Raw genomic sequence first — 19,441 nt, 5'->3', positions numbered from 1 at the left:
ACTTTTATGTAGGTGGTACAAATGATTTTTATTTTCTAATCCTTCAGATAACAGAGTTCACAAGTGAATTTGAAGAAGAGCTGTGCCTTCTTTGGGATATGACAGTTGAGGAAGATGTGGTAAACTTTCTTATGAATAATAACTTTTTGGATCTTGCTACTCATATTATAATGACCATTGAGGATAACAGGCTCATAGTAAGTGATTCTGCTTCTTTTCTAATATATTATGTATTTTTCTTGTAATGCAGCTCTATGTTGAAGTAGTCATTAATCACCTGTGTGGTTTCCTTCATGTGCTACCTGTTGTGGACACATCATTGTCACCCATCTCAGTGACCAGAAGTCACCATATTGTATTTTGTCACACCGATTTTGTATCATTTTTTATCTGTGATCATACCCCACTCCCACTTAAAGACAAACTAATAACTTCTGAGGACTTCCTCACCCACCTCACCTCTATCCCCTAGTCTCTCTCCAATGATAACAAAGAAATTTCCTTTACAAATGAAGGCTACTATGCAATATACTAGGCATGTCTGTTTGCTTGCCAGAAAATCTGTACCAGCTGTCTGAGATTCTCATCTAGGAGTCTTGGTACAGTGATTTCATTCCTTAAGTCTATAATGAACTCCAGTGCTTGTCTAAATCCCGTGGCCCAACCTGGAACTTTCCACACCCACCTTCTACATATTTCTCAACTCCTACATGCTGTGGTTCCACTGAAAGGATTTCAACCTTTAAGGCCTGTACGTACAATCCAGTGCTAACCTCCTCATAGACTTTTTAGAACAGCTCTTCCTTACCCTCAAAAGTCTTAAACCCCTTCATGTGGTTCAGATTCATTGATGACTTCTGTACACTGTGGACATTGAGTCAAGGCAACTTCCCTCCACTTCTTTCTACATGGTACTTCACTGCAGATCAAGTAGCTTATATGGATGTTGGTATCTTTCCCTTTGATGATATCTTAGAAATGTCAACAGTATCTCCAATTTATTACCTGTCATTCTTTCCACATGAAGAAGTATGTATACAAACATAGCTGTGTGTCTACATTGTCCTAGTTTATTACATAGCAGCACACTGAAATTTGATGGGGTTCTGTCAGATGGAGTGGGCTAGAAGAGGACAGAAGTAAGGCAGGGATGGAAAGGTTAACTGACTGCTGGGAGGAAGATGCGACAAGCACATGGGATAGGAATATGGCACAAGTCAGTTCATTATGGCACAGGCAGAGGGATTTGTGTGTGGTGTATAATGAAGTGGAGGAGGAGTGGACTGAGATGAAAAGATAGAACAGAGATAGATAGAGGCTACGATGATAAGGACATGAGTGTAGAGTGAGTGCTGTACAGATTCGGGGCCAGCTACGGAGGTGGGTGTGAGACAGAAGCTAGTGAAGATTGAGGCATGGCATGTTATGGAATCAAAGGTTTTCTTCGTCTTCTTCTTCTTTTTTTAAGAAGAATTTCCATTTACAGTACAGAGACCAGATATGTTGTGATTGTGATGGTTGTGGTGGTGGTGTGGTTGTGTGAGAGGATAGGGGGAACTGATCTCACCAGAGCCACATTCTTATCACACGCACTTGCTGCCTCTCCCTCCCTGCAGGCAGCCACACTCTACATCTACATTTAGAGGGTGTTACAAAAAGGTACGGCCAAACTTTCAGGAAACATTCCTCACACACAAATAAAGAAAAGATGTTATGTGGACATATGTCCGGAAACGCTTAATTTCCATGTTAGAGCTCATTTTAGTTTCGTCCGCCTACGCTCAATGGAGCACATTATCATGATTTCATACGGGATACTCTGTCTGTGCTGCTAGAACATGTGCCTTTACAAGTACGACACAACATGTGGTTCATGCACGATGGAGCTCCTGCACATTTCAGTCGAAGTGTTCTTACGCTTCTCAACAACAGATTCGGTGACCGATGGATTGGTAGAGGCGGACGAATTCCATGGCTTCCACGCATTCCTGACCTCAACCCTCTTGACTTTCATTTATGGGGGCATTTGAAAGCTCTTGTCTACGCAACCCCGGTACCAAATGTAGAGACTCTTCGTGCTCGTATTGTGGACGGCTGTGATACAATATGCCATTCTCCAGGGCTGCATCAGCGCATCAGGGATTCCATGCGACGGAGGGTGGATGCATGTATCCTTGCTAACGGAGGACATTTTGAACATTTCCTGTAACAAAGTGTTTGAAGTCACGCTGGTACGTTCTGTTGCTGTGTGTTTCCATTCCATGATTAATGTGATTTGAAGAGAAGTAATAAAATGAGCTCTAACATGGAAAGTAAGTGTTTCCGGACACACGTCCACATAACATATTTTCTTTCTTTGTGTGTGAGGAATGTTTCCTGAAAGTTTAGCCATACCTTTTTGTAACACCCTGTATATCTGTATACTCTGTAAACCACTGTGAGGTGCATGACAGAGGGTATGTCCCATTATACCAGTTATTAGTTTCTTCTTGTTCCATTCACGTATGGAGCACAGGAAGAATGAGTGTTTGAATGCCTCTGTGCTGCAGTAATTATTCTAATTTTATCTTCACGATCCCTATGTGAATGATATGCACAGGGTTGTAGTATATCCCTAGAGTAATCATTTAAAACCGGTTCTTGAAACTTTGTTAATAGACTTTCCCAGGACAGTTTACATCCCTCCCATCTATTCAACCCTCCCTGCGACCATTCTCCTCTTGTTCACTCCACTTGGTAGAACCTCACATCCCAATCAAGTTGCAGTCAGCTGGGGCAGTGCATCTGTACAGTTGTGTGTGTGTTTTTGTTTAATTTATATGCCTACCTTAACAATACAATAAGCTGTTACTTTTGATCTTCAATTATATATTTTGATCAAGACTTTTCATCGCCAAACTACTTATACTTGTAGACATATTGCACACTAAAGTGAGGCTTCACTCGTGTCAATTATGAGGTCTTTTCAAAAAATTCTGGATCATTCAGAATTTCACGGTAATTGTGTGTTGAAATGAAATTCAGTTGGCATCCCTGAACATGTCTGTGTTTAATGTGCAACTGCTGGAAATTTCATTGTTGTATGTCTGTTAGTTATTGTGTCAGTGCTGTACTGAGTAGAACGTTGTCACATAGTTTGCGAATTTTGAGGTGGCAGAGTTAGAGGAGCAATGCATCTGCATTAAATTTTGCAGGAAACTCAAGAAAATCTTTACAGAGACACACCAAATGAGAGTGCTTAAGCTGTACTTGGTGTTGTGAATGGTTCACATGGTTTAAAAATGGCTGGATAGAAGTTAAAGCAGATCCTCTTTCAGGATGCCCTTTGGTGGCTACCGACAACTCTCATGTCAGGAAAATCATTGAAATTCTTGCCACAGGGACAAACTGTTAACCGATGATACTATTGGGATGTGTTGCCATGCCTGTGAGAATATTTGAGAAGGAAACAGCCTGAAAAGTGTGAGACAATTCATGGCTCTTGCATCACGATAACACACCTGCACATTCGACTGTTGGTGTGTGACTGTTGCACAAAAACCGAAATCATTGTGTTGCCTCATCTTCTGTACTCTCCAGACCTGGCCCCTGTTGAAATTTTTTTGTTTCCAAACTTGAAAACCCCATCAAAAGGACAAAGATTTGCAGTGATACATGAGATATAAGAAAATTCACAGACAGCACTTCACATGATCCAGCAAGAGGCATACCAAGACTGCTTCCAGAAGTGGAAATGACATTGGAATTGGTGTATCAGTTATGGAGGAGAGTATTTTGAAGGAGGCCATGCACAATAAGTAAAAAGTAAGTGTAGAAAAACTTTGTGGACGAAGTTCCAGAATTTTTTTAACAGACCTCGTTCATATTTATAGAATACATTATGTGTTTTATGTAGTTTTCAAGACGTATATTTTAAGCATTTCATATTGGGTGACAGTTATCGGACTAAATGAAAAAAATAAATGTAAATTAGTTACAAACCACAGAGTGCATACACTTCGTTCAACATGAAAACATCATTACAAACATTCAGATGTAGGTTATGACATGTTTGATATGTTTGCCGTCATTGGCATCGACGAATAGTGAAATTCTGCATGACCTGCTGAAGTGTCGAAACATCGATGCTGTCGACAACCTTCTGGATGGCTGTCTACAGCTCAGCAGTGGTTTTGGAGTTATTGTTGTAACCTTGTCTTTAATATAGCCCCACAGAAAGGAATTGCATGTGTTCAGATCCGGAGAATATGACGGCCAGTCGAGGCCCATGCCAGTGGCCTCAGCCTCTGGGTATCCCAGAGCCAGAATGCGATCCCCAAAGTGCTCCTCCAGGAGATCGAACACTATCCTGATTTGATGGGGCCAAGCTCCGTCTTGCATGAACCACGTCTTGTCAAAATCAGGGTCACTTTGGGGATAAAATCATCTTCCAAAACCTTCACGTACCGTTTGGTATTCACCATGCCATCAAAGAATATCGCACTGATTATTCCGTGGCCTGATATTGCACACCACACAGTCACCCATTGAGGGTGAAGAGACTTCTAGTTCGCAAAATGTGGATTCTTATTCTTCCAAATGTGCCAATTTTGCTTATTGATGAACCCAATCAAACGAAAGTGGGCTTTCTCACTAAACCAAACCATACAGTGCATACTAATTTCCATAACACCTCGTGGCCAACTGAGCAGTTTGAATGTCCTAAAGCAAACCGTCCAGAGTTCAGTAGTTGTGATGATTTTATTTCATATAGTTCGGTAATTGTCACCCTGCATTATTATTTTGTGTGAAATAAAACAAAGTAAATGTGATTATAACAAGGCATTACATTTTTTAGGAGATTATGGTGGGAATTGTTGGCAATATGTGCTGTGTCAAATGTGTCAGGAGCCATTTAGCAGGAAAAAGAACAACTGTTGAAACATTTATGAAGTTGTTGGGCATTAGGGATGCACCTGTGCTCATACAACTAATTAGAGTGTTTGAATTGATATTGATTGACATTATTGACCAGCCACCACAATTATCTTCAAGAAATAATATGGAAGCCAATAACGATGAGGTTTGTATCTCCAGTGACTAATCATTTAAATGACTTTCATGTTGAATTTCTCTATTGTTATCAGGAGTGACTAAACAAAATTTATTATGTATCATGTTGTTCGAGGGCTTAATTTGTACTGCAGAAATTCTCAACTTTCACATATGCTGTCGAAGTAGTGACAAGTTATAATAAAGATAAGTAAATATAATTCTCATATAAATTTTTGTAGAGGCCTAGATCACTACAGTATATACCATATTAAGAGTGGGCATAACCAAAAACATGTAATTAATGACAGAACGAGTTTCATTTTCTCTCTAATTTAAAAGGTTCACTTGCATGGTGTAGTTAAACACATTGATGGGACCATAGTTTACACAAATGATGTATCTCAGTATTCAGAGTGTTTTGTCATTAGCAGTATTTCAAGAATAAACTGTAATACAGAATCATAAAAAGAATTCCAGGATTTGACAGTCTTGTTTACATAAGTGAATAGAAATAGTTCTTATGTTGAAATCAGAATTCCTTGTTCACTCTCAGGGATACACTTTCAAATTCAACATCTGCCACCTTGGGAATGTCACTAGCCTTTAAACCAGCATTGTAGGTTCCAAACAAGAAAATACTTACATAGGTTACAGGAAGACATATCTGTCAGCTCCAGGATGGACAAAGTCCACTACCACCAGTAGCTGGCTGTTGTGCCCCTAATGGCCACAAGAAAGACACCCTCTGCATGGCCAAGAATGATATGTTACAAAGTTTTATTATTACATGTTCCAGAAGATACCACTCACAATTTGTCATAAGAATTGCATCTATGAAACAATGGAAAATCCAGCATGTAAAGTAACAATATTATGAAAAGGATAGTTGCTGCACATCAAATAGGTGAGATGTTGAGTAGCAGATAGGCACAACAAAGAGACTCTCAGAAAGTGAGCTTTCGGCCAGCAAAGGCTATGTTGGCCAAAAGCTCACTTTCCGAAAGTCTTTTTGTTGTGCCTATCTGGGACTCTGCATCTTCGCTATATGATGAGTAGCAACTATCCTTCCCACAATATTGTTGAATTGCATTTATGGCTTCATGTTTACAAGGTACAGATTAGACATGAGGTTAAGCTTGAGAACAGATTTTTCTTCTTTTCTTCACATTCCACAGTGCACTCTTCACAGTCTCGAACATGACAATATGTATGATGGTGGAACAAACTAAGAAATAACTTGTCTTATCCAAAACCGTACGTCATTCAAGAGGAGCTTTACCTGTTACCACAAGTGTTGCTTCCCTCTCAGCATATACTAGCTGTCTTCCCTCCATCCAACAGTAAAGCAATCTTTTCTTTGTAGAGATGTTATTTTGATTTACTGGAAATGAAATTACCACAAATTGAAGAATGAGAATATGTGAGTGGGAATAAGATTACTCTATTGCAGGATGGAGCTCTTTCATATTTCTCCTTACTGATATGAGCAGCCTTAAATGACAAATTCCCCAACTCGAGGACTAGATGGATTAGCCCAATCTGTGATCCCCAGTCCTACAAATGTGGTCTATTTCTTCTGGGTCTACAGTAAGACCATTGTTTATAGTAAAACATTTCAGATTTCAGTTGTGTAAAGTATCAAAACTTACCTGAAATTTCAACTGAACACTAAAGATGCTTTATGAGACATGAACTGACATTAATTAGTTTCTACCAGTTAATGCTTATGTATCAAAACACACTGGAATGCTTATAACACTTCATACCTTTTTGAATTTTATGTTAAAAAATTTGTTCTTATACATTCGTCATTGCTTAATATAATTTTGTTCTTCTGGCATTCTTTTTAGATAGCTGTTCTGTACACTTGTCAGACCAAAAATTTAATATTTTTGGAGAGGCAGAATTGTAATAACATTTGTCAGGAAGTAGATCAGCTCTCATTAAATTATAATAACAAACATTACCAAGAAAAGCATTGAAATAATAAATCTAAATTGGCTTTTCACGGCAGGATGGTGAAATGTTGAACTCATAATTGGTAGGAACTGGGTCCAATTCCCACTCCGGTCATCTAGGTTTACATGTTCTTTGAATTCTACAAATCACCTCATGCAAATGCTGGAATGGTTCCTTCAGCAATGAGACACGTGTTTACTTCACATATTCTCATCAAAAATGAGTTGGTTCTCCTTCATAATTGCTCTAAATGTAGTGCTAAGAAATCGAAGTTTATGGGCTTTTATACCAACTGACAATATTGAAGTATGTGGGTTGATTTTGGTAGATGATTTTTCCTTAACATTGTATTAATGTGCTCAGTATTCTATATATTAGGAAAAAAACTCCAAGAAATATTTAATACAATTCATGAGTACTGAGGTATTTTAGCCACAACCAACTGCTTGTTTCCTAATCTCTTGTGGGATGTATTTTTCAGATAAATCCTGGGTTTTTGCCAGTTTTAGGAAGTGAAAAGGCTCTCCATTAGCTTAAAAACATATAATTCATTTAAAGGCAACTCATTGTGCTATTGTACGTTCTTTCTCCCGTGCAGTATTGGGGGGGTTAGAATAGTTCCGTGGTAACCACTGCCTGTCATAAAAGACAAGTAAGGGAAGCTCCATCCTGAGTGAAACTTTGTGTTGACAGCACAGCTGTTTTTAGAAAAATCCATAGACTCAATTCTGCCTTTGAAAATTACTCTCACTTAATTCGGTTGAATCACTTATGTTCTCCTTCAGGGTTTTCCCTCCGTAATCTTTCTAAATTTTGCAGAACCATGGGTCATCTGGAGAAGAATACTGTATGTGTTTGGTATGGACTAATTCAACCACTCAAAATCCAGCACTGTAACCAATCTGTTGTGGGGGTATTGTCATGTAACTTAATAATCTTAGCCTCATAACAACACTAATGTCCTTTCCCTCAGCCCCCAAACCCACCGCACTGGTGGTAGCTGTCCCTCTGAGGGAGCCAGAGATGCGTAGATTTCCTCCAGGATTATCAGAGAGGAGATCCGATGCCACGGCTCCCTCCTCCCCCCAGAACGGAACAGACCAGTGGCCTCAACTAACCAATGGCTAAAAGAGCTGTAGGCTGCAGGTCACAGAGCAGCACAATCACCTTTGGTCCCAGAAATCAAGCTGACAAAATTTTCACAGGAATCAGAGTCCTGGGGCTCCACTATGCTTAAGTACCGCCCACAGTACATTATTATTTATCTTAGAATCTGTAGCCTGGACCTCGAATCTCTGATACGGTGCGACTTCTTCATTAACCTCTATGGCAGTGACCACGTTTTAAGCTTTCTCTCCCTCAAAAACCATCAACAAATCAACAAATATCTTACACATTGATCACGCAGGAAAGCTAACTCGTAAGCCTGAAAACATGCAAAGCCAGTCAACGGAAGTGGATTGATCCTCGGATACAAGAACTCAGTAACATGATTACATATGTTGCAGAAGCAACAATCTCCTATTCTCTGAACCTTCCCCAACAAAAACATGCATCATGGTGCTCAAAGGAAACAGCTGTAGCTATTAGAAAGAACAGGTGGGTGCTTCAGTGACACAAATGCAACCCTGCATTCAGTTGCTTGTGAAAACGATGTATTGAGGCATCATTTTCAATAAGAAAGAAAACATAGGTGCTGGAATCAATATATGATATGTATTATCTATCCTCAAAAGTATGATACAAGCTCTGCTGCATTTGTGGCCATCAGCTACCCACAACAGTTCTCAGGATTTCCTTCGATGTTGTCTTTAGTACTAATCCATTGGCTATTGCTGAATTTTTTGTGGTACAATTTGCTTACATGCCCATGTTTAGCAGTTATCCTCTTTCTTTCTTTCCTTGTCTATAAACGCTTGCTAGAGGAAAAAGAATTATCCTTCTAGACACATCTGGAATTGTTCAATGTCCCATTTGGAGAACACAGTACTTTAGCAGCAAGTTGAAACAAATCCCAGGAGTTGATAAGATCCCCAATCAAAAGCTTAAACTCCTTTTCAAGCACATAAAAAAAGAAAAAAAAAACACTTTTGAGATTTCAGACATATTAAGCAAGAAGGAGAACTTCTTTCCCAGTTGTGTGACAGTATTATCATCCACATCCTGAAACCAGGAAAAGACCCATGTAAGTTGAATAACTACAGACTAATCTAGTTTATGAATGGAGTATGTAAACTGTTTGAGAGAATGGTCAGCCAGCATTTCTGTCAGTGTGATATTGCAGTGCCTGTGTTATTAAGAGGAATGGTGCAATGTTCTTTTGAACATGCATACATATCAAAAGGAACATGCACCACAGAACACTGTGTCGTTCTTCTTAACAACACAGGCATTGCAGTATCATATTTATCTGTCAATGCCAGGCAGTGACTTTCAATTAAAATGTCCTTCCCTGTAAGGTAATTACATAATGTGTGTACGAGTACAGGTTGCAATGGAGGAACAACGCATAAGGTGACTGCTTGCATCCAGCACAAATTTTTACTGTCATCATTCCCTTATACAGCTGATGGTTGTTCAGAATCGCAACTCAAATACATTTCATGTGTTTCTTTAAGTGCCTGGATGCAAGGGGACATTTGCTTCCAATTTCTAAGTGCCTTTTGAGGATCCTGATTCGTCACAGGTCCTGTGACACAGCTGAAATCTGCAATTTGAAGGCCTTGAGAACTACTGGCACTTGAATGGCATCCTATCTGGAAAAAGCATAGGACACCACTTGACATCATCATATCTTGTCTACACTATGTGAATTATGGTTACCTAACTTCTTAGCTGTACATTTTTATTATAAATACTTGTACCAAGAGTTAAGCAAATCATTGCATCTTAATTATTGACTCATTATGTTAGCTTTTTATTGTTATTATTATCAAACTCACAGCTGAGACTGAAATGAATATGTGAGAGAATGTCTTTATACTACTTCTACACTAAGTGAATCTGTGAAGTGTGTGGCAGAAAGTAATTTTTATGCAGACATTGTAAAGTTTCATCCCATTCTATTTGCAGATGGAATGTGGGAAGAATAACTGTTTATATGCCACTGTGGGAACTGTTATTTTCCTGGTGTTTCCTATGTAACAGAGATGATGAATGTTCATGATTTCCATCCTGAAAGATTGCTTTTGTTTTCTAAGAGGGTGCTCATGAAACGTACAGTGTCTTTCATCAAATGTGTGGCAGTTAAGATTACTCATTTCTATTAAGCTCTCTCACCAGTAAACAAGCTTGTGACTATTTCACCATCCTCCTATGTGTACACCACATGTCCTCTGTGAGGTCTTTCTAATTTGAGTCTCATACTCTTGAGCAGTATGCAGATATGTGCTGTATAGGTGTTTTGTGTGCAATCTTTCCTGTAGACAAAGTGCAGTTTCCCATTATCTTATCAGTTATAACGTGGTTTCAGGACCGCTGGATGAGGTCAAGTATCCTGCTACAGGGATAGTGTCGATTAGCAGGGCAATGGGTTCATGGCGCCAGCTGGATGTCCAGCAACAAGTCATAAAAACAGCGATTGCATGGAGTGAAAGGCACAATACTACAATAGTGACAGTGTTGCCAGGTAACAGTCAACATCCCCAAGACACAGGCTGGTCTCAGTTGGGGAAATGTGCTCAGGTCAGCAAACAGCTTCATGTAATGGCCAATGTGCAGCATCACCGTGTTGAGCAGGTGCAGCTGAGGTGAGGTTATTGTCAGTACTTCAGTGGAGTAGTGTAGCATCAGGCCCCCAGGCAGGCGGGCAGCATGCTGCTATGACAGATTCCCCATTCACTCACATTGCCTCATGTAGCTTCGTGACTCAGGGCGGAGAGCATTTGAGCACCCAGAGTGCAACCAAGAACCCCAGCATCGCGTTCAGTGACAGTGACATGCAGGGGCAAGCGTGCAGTAGCAGTGTGTGATCACACTGTGGGGTGGCAGCTAGCCAGGCCCAGGTGTGAACCATGGAGTCCCAGGTAGGCACCCTGAAGTTAGTAGTAGTCAGTCAGCAGATGGTCCTCTGGTTCGAAGCCACGAGTTTGACTTCTGGCAGCATCAGGCCTAGGCACAGAAAGTAGTTCTGTACCTAATGAAAGCGTCATTGTAGCAGTGGTTAGATGACTAATTTTTAATGGATGACTTGGGTGGAGTAACTCTCGTAGCTGACTACACGTGGTGACGGACATTGCATAGTTGAAATGGTTGGTGTTTATGGTGGCTCGATTCCTTGGCTGTTTTTTCAAGCCATTAGTGCTCATCACAGAGTATAGGGAAGTAGCCTGGTGCTGGGCCTAGACATGCTGAAACTGAGGTCGCTGCTGCACAGGAGGATTACATACTTCTGTTCCGTCACTGGTGTTGCAGCCGTGGCAACGATTCTTGCTGTGCTGGCAAAGTCGGCCTTTAGCTTCTTGCAAAAGTACATCCTGCTAGCTTGTGCCTTATTTCCTTCTGTAAGGCTTCTTGCATCAGCCTGTAGCAACATTATTCTGCTAACCCAGCCTTGGGTTTTTAACTGCCAAGTGATGCAAGCCATGGTGCAACATAATAAATTGGAGCATGCCATTTGATTTCCATGCAACTAAGTCTGTGTGACTATTCCATTTCATATCTGTATGCACTGTTACTCCCAAATAATTTTATGACATGAGTGACTCTAATTGTGATTCATTAATATGTTAGTCAGAGAATAACACACTTGTAAATTTTATGAAATGCACAACTTTGCATTTCTCTACATTCATTTCATATCTGTATGCACTGTTGCTCCCAAATAATTCTATGACATGAGTGACTCTAATTGTGATTCATTAACATGTTAGTCAAAGAATAACACACTTCTAAATTTCATGAAATGCACAACTTTGCATTTCTCTACATTAAGAATTAGTTGCCAGTCTTTGCATCAGGCTGATCTTTAGTTATGATGAAATTGGATGTCACTGCAATTGGCAAGTCATTAATGTATATCATGAACAGCTTTGGTGCCATGCACGATACACCAGATATTGTTTCAGTGTTCGTAGATAAATCCCCATCCAGGACAATGTGTTGCATCCTTCTTATCAAGAAATTTTGATCCTGTTGCAAACTTGGTTAGATATCCTATAGGAATGTGTTTTCTTTACATAGTGTCAGTGTGGTCCTAAATCAAAATCTTTTCAGTGGTCTAGAAACACCGAAGCAATATTATTTCCTCTGTGTCCACGAGGATATCACATGTGAACTGCACTTGTTGTGTGTTGCGTGATTGGTGTATCCAGAGCTATTGATTTCTATGGAATATGTTATTTTCTTCCATGTAGCCCATTATTTTTGAATTTGGTATATATTCTAGGAGTCTGCTACAAATAGAAATGAGTCATATAAGGTGGCAGTTCTGTGATGTGGATCAGTTGCACTTCCTATGTAGGAGTGTGACTTATGGTCTTTTCCAATCAAATGGAACATTTCTGTGCCCACAGGATCTGCAGTAAATTACAAAATTGGTGCTGGTTCATGTGCAAAATCTTTGTTTTTTTCTAAATGAAGGAACATTTGAATACAGTATTGAACATGGTGCCTTTTGTTTTGCTGTTTTCTTCTTCTAAGAACTGCCTTATCCCCAAGAGTGTGGACACTAATTTTTGTGCCTCTGACAGTCTCAACATATGAAAATTTCCTTAAAATTTTTAGATGGCCTGGTGATTTTATTTTGTTGTGGTAGTTATTGGAGGCCACAAGTTTCTGTCCTGGTAGCGAAGCACATTACAGTTAACATATACCTATCGGCAGATTGATGCTTTGCTCTTTACTTGATTGCATTAGGTACTTTTTCTTAAAAGTCTTCCTGATTATTTCTGCACAAGTGTGGTCTCAGCCATCATTAAGTATTCTGTTATGTGTCTTATATATTTTTCTAAGAGTCTGATGAACCATTTGTTTGAATTTCAACCACAGTTCATCTACACGTTCTCTGCCTGATCAAATGATTCTAACTCTCTTTGAGAAATGAGATAACCCCATCCTTCTAGCCCATCCATACCTTAGTGACAGTTATTGCTACAACTGCACTCTGATTACTGATCTCAGTCCGTATATTAACATTTTCAAAGACATTGACACCATTCGTTGCCAACAAGTATGTTATATTTGCATCATGGATAGAATACTGAGCCATTTGTTCTAGATTATATTTTAGAGAAATAATCTACAACAGTGTCACAGTAAAGCTTAGAAATGCAATAGTGCAGGGTAATTAGTGTGTAATTGAAAGTAAATTTAAAATAACTATCAAACATTGTTTTGGGTGAAATGAATTTTTGGTGGGGATAAGAATAATAACAATGAAAATATGATAAATAAGCGTGTTATGTAATTGTTTTCTGTGTTCATACAACCACTGTGGACTAAAAAGTTTGTGTGTGTGTGTGTGTGTGTGTGTGTGTGTGTGTGTGTGTGTGTGTGTGTGTGTGTGTACTGTATGAGCCAGTGTTGTCAATCATAGTAATTTCCCAAACACTTTCTTCTGCTTACAGAAGTTAAGGAGAAAAAGTTCTCGGGTCATTTGTCAAGGCCATGTACTGTGAAAATACAGACTTCAATTGCATATTGTGTATAACTATAGTCGAGTTGTAATTTGACCCCTGACAGTAGCAGTGGGCTGGGCATTTCAGCTTTGCAGGCCTACCTCAGTCAGTAACATTACGCGATTTTGTAAATGTCACCGTGGCAACACCTTTGTGTTATCACAACTCTATAGGTGGCTAATGTTTTCGCCAGCAGTTATTAGCACTTTGCAGTTGAAATCTGACAGTAGCCCCCCTTCTTGTAGCGGTGTACTGTAGGTCTCTAGAAGAGCGTAGCGTTCCAAAGGATTGGAAAAGGGCACAGGTCATCCCCGTTTTCAAGAAGGGACGTCGAACAGATGTGCAGAACTATAGACCTATATCTCTAACGTCGATCAGTTGTAGAATTTTGAAACACGTATTATGTTCGAGTATAATGACTTTTCTGGGGACTAGAAATCTACTCTGTAGGAATCAGCATGGGTTTCGAAAAAGACGGTCGTGTGAAACCCAGCTTGCGCTATTTGTCCACGAGACTCAGAGGACCATAGACACGGGTTCACAGGTAGTCACAGGTAGATGCCGTGTTTCTTGATTTCCGCAAGGCGTTCAATACAGTTCCCCACAGTCGTTTAATGAACAAAGTAAGAGCAAATGGACTATCAGACCAATTGTGTGATTGAATTGAAGAGTTCCTAGATAACAGAACGCAGCATGTCATTCTCAATGGAGAGAAGTCTTCCGAAGTAAGAGTGATTTCGGGTGTGCCGCATGGGAGTGTCATAGGACCGTTGCTATTCACAATATACATAAATGACCTTGTGGATGACATCGGAAGTTCACTGAGACTTTTTGCAGATGATGCTGTGGTATATCGACAGGTTGTAACAATGGAAAATTGTACTGAAATGCAGGAGGATCTGCAGCGAATTGACGCATGGTGCAGGGAATGGCAATTGAATCTCAATGTAGACAAGTGTGATGTGCTGCGAATACATAGAAAGCTATATCCCTTATCATTTAGCTACAAAATAGCAGGTCAGCAACTGGAAGCAGTTAATTCCATAAATTATCTGGGAGTACGTATTAGGAGTGATTTAAAATGGAATGATCATATAAAGTTGATCGTTGGTAAAGCAGATGCCAGACTGAGATTCATTGGAAGAATCCTAAGGAAATGCAATCCGAAAACAAAGGAAGTAGGTTACAGTACGCTTGTTCGCCCACTGCTTGAATACTGCTCAGCAGTGTGGGATCCGTACCAGATAGGGTTGATAGAAGAGAGAGGGAAGATCCAACGGAGAGCAGTGCGCTTCGTTACAGGATCATTTAGTAATCACGAAAGCTTTACGGAGATGATAGATAAACTCCAGTGGAAGACTCTGCAGGAGAGACGCTCAGTAGCTCGGTATGGGCTTTTGTTAAAGTTTCGAGAACATACCCTCACTGAAGAGTCAAGCAGTATATTGCTCCCTGCTACGTATATCTCACGAACAGACCATGAGGATAAAATCAGAGAGATTAGAGCCCACACAGAAGCACACCGACAATCCTTCTTTCCACGAACAATACGAGGTTGGAATAGAAGGGAGAACCGATAGAGGTACTCAAGGTACCCTCCGCCACACGCCGTCAGGTGGCTTGCGGAGCATGGATGTAGATGTAGATGTAGATGAAATCCCGTGGATCTTCTTACACTGCCTCGACTATAGTTGTGATAATTGTAAGACTGCTAGCGATAGGTTTTGCATTTGTTTACAGACTTTTTTTGTAATTTTTTAAGGGAACAGTTCCCTGTTGCATGTGATATTATATTAACAACAACTAACACAAGAGTATGAAACATATTTAAAGTGTATCCAGGCATTATAATTTGGATTAGAAATATTGTGAAGTACAACTAATAACAACAATGAAAAAGAACAGATTGCGCTTAGAGGAATAGAATAACAACATTGAAATAGGATAGATTGTGCATAGAGGAGCCATTGAGCAACAGGTAGACACATATGAAGTACAATGAAAAGTGGACTAAACTATTGGACATAGTCCTTTCTCAGATGTAAAAGGACTGAATTCAAGTCAATAGCTTAGTCTACTTTTAAATGTACTTTATAAGTGCCTGTCTATTACTCAGTGCCTTCTCTGTGTGGTGAGTAGCTGTCTATCCCATTTCATTGTTAATTTGTCTCTCATTAGATAGCAGAACATTGATGATGTGTTAACATAGACTTGAAGGAGACTTGGCTGATTTTGACATGTGACTTGACAGTGTAGTGGTAAGAGCTGATACTAGAACAGAAAATTTGAGAGATTTGCTGTAATTTTTATTTGTTAGTGTAGAGAAGTAGTAATTATGCTGCACACTAGGTGGTATAGTGTGCAAAATATGTGACAAAACAGTAACTCCCTGATTTCCAGTGCAGGCAGATTGTTAGAGAAGAACTAGTTGAAGCAGGAATGTTAAAGGCTATTGGATTGCCCTATGTATTCCAATCACTGTAATCAGAAGCTGATGGAAACCTTCATCATTATGGCAGATATTCATCAACTAAAGTTACTAATAGAGAAAAATCAAACCTCTGTAACCTCGAAAATGTGACGCTGAAGGCAACTACCACAGAGACCTGTAGAGCTAATCTGATGAATCTGATCTCAGAAGTCAATCAATGTCTTGAACAATTTGTTGCAAACATGGTCTTAGCCAAGCAGCCAAAACTAAACAGCTGCGGCCCGATGGAGGTCTATGAACATCCACTTACCACTAAGATCTGTTAGTGTGCACAAATGGTACCAAGGCTTAACAAAAGTGATCAATGATGGATAAAAGAAAATATTATCTTAAGATTCAGGTTCCCCTTTGTTTGTGCCAAGGCCAGTGTACGAGGTCTGTTTAAGAAATTCTGGAACTTTGTCCACAAAATTTTTCTATGCTTACCTTTTATTTATTGTGCATGGTCTCCTTCGAAATACTCTCCTCCACAATTGACACATTGCTCCCAGTGCTGTTTCCACTTCTGGAAGCAGTTTTGGTATGCCTCTTGCTGGATCGTGTGAAGTGCTGTTCGTAAATTTTCTTTTATCTCGTCTATCGTTTCAAATCTTCATCCTTACAACAGGGTTTTCAAGTTTGGAAATAAGAAAAAGTCTGCAGGGGGACGGTCTGGAGAGTACAGAGGATGAGGCAGCACAGTGATTTCATTTTTCTTGAAATAGTTATGCACCAATAGGGATGAATGTACGGGTGCATTATCATGATGCAAGAGCCATGAATTTTGTCACCACGTTTTAGGTCGTGTCCTTACATTTTCTTGCAGGTGTTGTAACATGTCCCAATAGTACCATCGATTAACAGTGTGTCCTTGTGGCATGAATTCATGATGAACTAATCCTTCAGAGTCAAAGAAAATTGTCAGCGTGGCTTTGACATTTGACCTGACCTGACGAGCTTTTTTTGATCTCGGAGAACGTTTCATGACCCATTGTGAAGATTGAACCTCGGTCTCAACATCATAACCATAGACCCACATCTCATCACTAGTTGTGATTCTCTTAATGAACATCTTGTTCTCAGTTGCGTGATCCGAAAGCTCTTCACAGATTGTGAGGTGAAGGTCTTTCTGGTCTTGACCCATGAGCCGTGGGCCAAACTTGGCAGCAACACGATGCATTCTAAAATGCTGTGTCAGTATTTCAAGACATGATCCAACTGAAATGTGATATTTTTTCTGAAATCTCTTGGGCAGTCAGTCTTTGATTGGCACACACAATTTCATTGATGTTCCTGACTTGAGCGTTGTCAGTAAACATTGAAGGGCGTCCTGAACGAGGGTCATTATTTTTAAATTCCGTCCAGCTATCATTAAACTGTCTGAACAGTTTGTAACACTGAGTATGGCTTAAGCACTCATCACTGTAGACGTCCTGCATCAGTTGGTGTGTCTCTGTAAAAGTTTTCTTGAGTTTCATGCAAAATTTTATGCAGATGCGTTGCTCTTCTAACTCTCCCATCTCTGGATTTTCAAACTGTGTGACACAACGTTCTCTTCAATGCAGCACTGAAACAATAACTAACATACATACATACAACAATGAAACTTCTGGCAGTTACACATTACACACAGGTGTGTGCAGGGATGGCAACTGCATTTCGCTCCAAAACACCATTGGTGCGAAATTACAAATGTTCTGGAATTTTTTGAACAGATCTTGTATGTGTGAGTGATTTCCAGATAAGCATGTGTGTAACACTTCTTTTTTCCCATTGTTAAATGTGGTTTGGAGAACAGTAGTGTAGTATTCTGTTTTTCCTATTGTTAATTTACAAGGCTGATTTGTTGCCACAGATTATGTAGATGTGCTAAGGTTCATGTATAATTACTGCTTAACAGGATCTCCATCTTGCATGATGATGATACAATCAGCTCTCTATGCTGTGTGTATCCTAGTTTTAGGGCATGGAATACAGTACAGATTTTCTTTCCATTTATTACGAATCCCAATGAAGAAGAGTTTGTTGGTGATTGTGATAAACCCAGACAAATTGGTTGATGTAGCACTGGACCTTTTGTTTTGTGGGCCTTGCGACGCAGTGCCAAACGTATCAAGAAGAAAATCACATTGAAGCTATTTAGATGTGGAGGGCTGGAAGAAGAGTAAAGGAAATGTGGTGGCTGGATCAAGCTTTGCTTTTACAGTCTCTTATCTGCAAATACTGCTGTTGAAATGTCACATCTGATAATGCTGTTGTGAGAGCTATGTGTTAAGGAAGTAGCCTAAGAGGAAATGTGACTTCAATACTTGACGAAACGTTATGAATTTGTTAGTAGGATTTTAGTAAATGTCTGAGGAGAATAAAAAATCCTGAATGTATGAAACACAAAACAAACAAATAATTAAAAGTACACAAAAAAAGATGACCTCCAATGTTAAGTCCCATAGTGCTCAGAGCCATTTGAACCATTTGAGGAAACTATGACAGCAAGTCCTAAGTGTTGCTGCAATTTTAAGATCTGATGACGAGTAAAAAACAGAGTCTGGTTGTGTATTCAAATAAATTAAAATTTAACCTGGACATCAAATTCTTTAGTTTAATAAATATGAAACAGAGTTACTGTCCATTACTTGTCTTCAGGAGGCTGATGATAGACACACACAAAAGTAAAGTAATTACATTATACCAATGGAGGGAACTGTTAGTTCCTTCCTCAGGGAGGGGAGTGGGATAATAAAGTGAGGAAGACTGAAAAGGAAAGGCATGTCGCTCAGGTGAATGTAATGAGGATGAGAGTAAACAAGGGATGAAGAGGTAGGTGTCAGGCGGATCAGAAGATCAGAGACAGAGAATCTTCATTTGACCTAATTATTAAATTTATTTAGATGTTGATATCGCTTGTCTCCTCCAAATGCCAAAACAACCTTATTTAATGCAGATTGTTTCCTCTGTCCTTCTGCTGAGGTAGTGCTTAGACATTGGTGATTGACCTACCTGTGATGGAGAAAGCTAACTTATCATTATTCATTGGAATAACGTCAACATTGAAGATGGTGATGGGTCTGCTATTGGTATATGAAGGTGATTCTCAGAAGTGGTGGCTATTCAGGGTGTGTGTTAAGAAAAAGATTAGTCATAGCTAGAGGTCTGCACGGATAAGAAAAGTGCAATCCGCATCCGCACCGCATCTGCAAGGTCCTAATCCGCAACCGCATCCGCAGCAGTTAACCCGCATCCGCAAGTTTCTTATCCGCATCCGCATATATTTAAGTTTTGAATGAGTAATTAATAGTAATGGACAGTAGTACTTAGAATTATGGTATGTAATGACGTAGTTATTGTTAGGGTGCCATTTCTG

At 39.6% G+C, this 19,441-nt stretch overlaps 1 protein-coding gene across 2 annotated transcripts in view; it reads left to right on the top strand.

Annotated features, from left to right (window-relative positions):
• Nucleotides 1-19,441, top strand: part of LOC124787710 — a 105,151-nt gene that overhangs the window by 10,457 nt on the left and 75,253 nt on the right. For both annotated transcript variants that reach the window (XM_047254544.1, XM_047254545.1), the window contains exons 3-4: nt 48-197; nt 4,838-5,062. In XM_047254544.1, the coding sequence (XP_047110500.1) occupies nt 48-197; nt 4,838-5,062 (375 nt within the window). The remainder of the gene's footprint in view (nt 1-47; nt 198-4,837; nt 5,063-19,441) is intronic.

Source organism: Schistocerca piceifrons, chromosome 3 (genome assembly GCF_021461385.2).
Source record: "Schistocerca piceifrons isolate TAMUIC-IGC-003096 chromosome 3, iqSchPice1.1, whole genome shotgun sequence".
Classification (NCBI taxonomy): domain Eukaryota; kingdom Metazoa; phylum Arthropoda; class Insecta; order Orthoptera; family Acrididae; genus Schistocerca; species Schistocerca piceifrons.
The sequence above is the reverse complement of the archived record's forward strand: the minus strand, read 5'-3'. Positions and strand labels throughout refer to the sequence as shown.